General features: G+C 39.3%; 1 protein-coding gene across 1 annotated transcript; it reads left to right on the top strand.

Annotated features, from left to right (window-relative positions):
- Positions 1-2: 2 nt before the first annotated feature.
- CSUI_009329 (alpha-n-acetylgalactosaminide alpha- -sialyltransferase 3-like) lies at positions 3-2,550 on the top strand. The gene has a single exon (XM_068069445.1). It carries the CDS (start codon positions 12-14, stop codon positions 447-449), a length of 438 nt encoding a protein of 145 aa, XP_067918581.1. The 5' UTR covers positions 3-11; the 3' UTR covers positions 450-2,550.
- Positions 2,551-2,647: the final 97 nt, after the last annotated feature.

Raw genomic sequence — 2,647 nt, 5'->3', positions numbered from 1 at the left:
TATGGCTATGTATGGCTATGTATTGCTATGTATGGCTATGTATGGCTATGTATGGCTATGTATGGCTATGTATGGCTATGTATGTCTATGTATGGCTATGTATGGCTATGTATGGCTATGTATGGCTATGTATGGCTATGTATGGCTATGTATGGCTATGTATGTGTGTGTGTAGGTGGTTTTATATTCGGCAGGAGTGGGGGCTGTGGTCTTGGCCTATCTTATCTCCAGTATTGTCTCTTTCCTTGTCTCAGCAGCTATCCTTCTCTTTGCTAAAGTTACATATCGAAAACATACCCACGAAGACGACGAAGAAGATGAAGAGGAAGAAGACGAAGAAGAAGAAGAGGAAAGAGAGTCTTCTGTCTCTTCTTCTTAAGATAACTCGAGTGAATGAAGTGATCCTTTTCAAGAAGAAAAGAAGAAAAAAGAGCACTAGTCAATGCTAGCCTACGGACGAACGAATGGGGGAGGGCAGGAGGTGCCACGAAAGACTCTAATGTGATATAAGAAAGAATAGAAAGAAACTATATGTATATATAGCAAGAGGAGAATGGAACGAGAGAGCATCTTCTTCATCTTCTTCGTGCCTCTCGCTCTTCTTCGTATCGACTACTGACCTTTTTCTTCTTTCTTCTCCCCTATCCCCATCTTGATACATAGCCATGTAATACACATTCACACCCGTATATAGATACACATATCTATACATACATATATATATGTATCAATGTATACTTATTGTTTCATTGGCCAAGCCCGCTTTTCTTCTAAGGTTGAGTTGTCTCTCTCTTCTTTCTTCGTCACGTCTTCCTTTTTCTTCTCCGCTTTCTCTTTTTCTTTTCATTTACGAGGCCTGACGTGTAGAAGGCAGAGAAAGAATGAAGAAAAGCAGAAGATAGAAAGAAAGAGAGATAAGAAGAAGAAGGCGGCGTTTCAAAGGAAGCTAAAGGAAAGAGAGAAGAACGAAAAAAAAGGAGAGGATCATTCCTTCCTTTGCTCTTCTTTCCCCCTCTTCTTCGCAAAGGTAGAGCCTTCAACGATAAACCCTTTCTTTTCTTTCTTCTTTTCTTTCTTTTAGATCTTCTCTTCTTTTCTTCATTTTGCATATAAATAAGACACTCCAACGGGTCATGCCTGTTTCTCTCCGAAGCTTCTTACAGGTTGTCTAGGGCTTTCAAAGTCAAGTCTTAAAGTCCTTCATCTCTCACGATCTCCGGTAATCTCTCCTGCTCCTATATGTAGCTATATTCACCTACACATATTTATGTATACATATGGACGACTCCTAGGACTACTCCGAGCGCTCCTGATCGCAGTGTGTGGATGTATACAGTGTGGCTGTATATACAGCCGAAGACAGGTGTATCTGTAGACATGTATAGAATAGTGAGAAGAAAAAGAAGAAGACCTGACAGAGAATGGGCCGATCGCCTTTTATTTTCTCGAAGAACGGAAATGAAGAGGAAAGAAAAGAAGAAAGAAGAAGAAGAAGAATGGAAGCGAATTTGAATGTGAGAGATATCTCCTTCTCTCTCGAGGCGGTTAAATGCAAAGTGATAGATAGGTCACTCTCATTTGAAGCGATTCAAGCAGGTGTTTCTTCCTTCTTCTTTTTTCTTTCTTTTTTGTGGAGGAGTCTTTCTTTGGTTCAATGGATATGTGAATGAACAATTAAATGAATGAATGGAAGAAAGAAAGTCTCTTAATGCATGCGAAAAAGACGTGTCTCCTCACTTCTCTCTTTATTTCTTCTATTTTCATCTCTTCTCTCTATCTTTCTATCTTTCTTTCTTTCTCGCTCTTTCTTCTTTCCTCCCACGCGTTCTTTCTTTCTTTCCCTCTCTCTTTCTCCTGCCCTTTCTTTTTTTCTTTCTCTGTCTGTCTCTTCATGTAGCTACTCGGCGGGTTAGATCGATACTAGAAAGAGATCTACCTGCTTCTGCCTCTGCCTCTTCTGTCCTTGTTGAGGAGAAAGACACTTCCAAGGAGGATCACTTAAACAAAACTTTTAGGGAGATAGATAGATAGACTAAAGATACATAAATACATAGAGGTAGATAAGCAGATTCAAGATATATAGATAGCTTCAAGGCAGTCACCTCCATCCAACATATATAGAGACAGATAGATAAAGACAGAGATAGATAAAGAAGAAAGAGAGGAAGGTGGAAGGAAGAGACGTAAGGATTGAATAGCCATGAAGCCTCATCTTTTCTCTATGAGAATTGTTCCTTGGAGTCTCTTCATATATACGTAGATATACGCCATATATGCATGTGTGTATAAAGACACAGATATTGTCTCTATGTATATATATGTATGGAGAGAGGTGTATCTCTTGGTCTCCCCTACGTATGTATGTGAGTTGAGATTCTGCATGCAAACTATCGTTCCTGGGGAAAGAGAGAAGGAAGCTGAAGAAAGCATTGCTTTCTTTTCTTCTTTCTGTCAAGTAGAGAAGAAAAGAAAGAAGAAGGACAGTCTTTCACCCTCCCAGCCTAGGTGCCTCCTACTGTACCTACACATACTCAAATACATACATACATACAAATACATACATAGATTTACATACAAATACATACATACATGCCTACATACGTACAAATACATACATACATGCCTACATACATACATGCCTACATAC

Source organism: Cystoisospora suis, assembly GCF_002600585.1.
Source record: "Cystoisospora suis strain Wien I chromosome Unknown contig_5541, whole genome shotgun sequence".
NCBI lineage: Eukaryota > Apicomplexa > Conoidasida > Eucoccidiorida > Sarcocystidae > Cystoisospora > Cystoisospora suis.
This window is presented reverse-complemented; position numbering and strand designations above follow the sequence as displayed.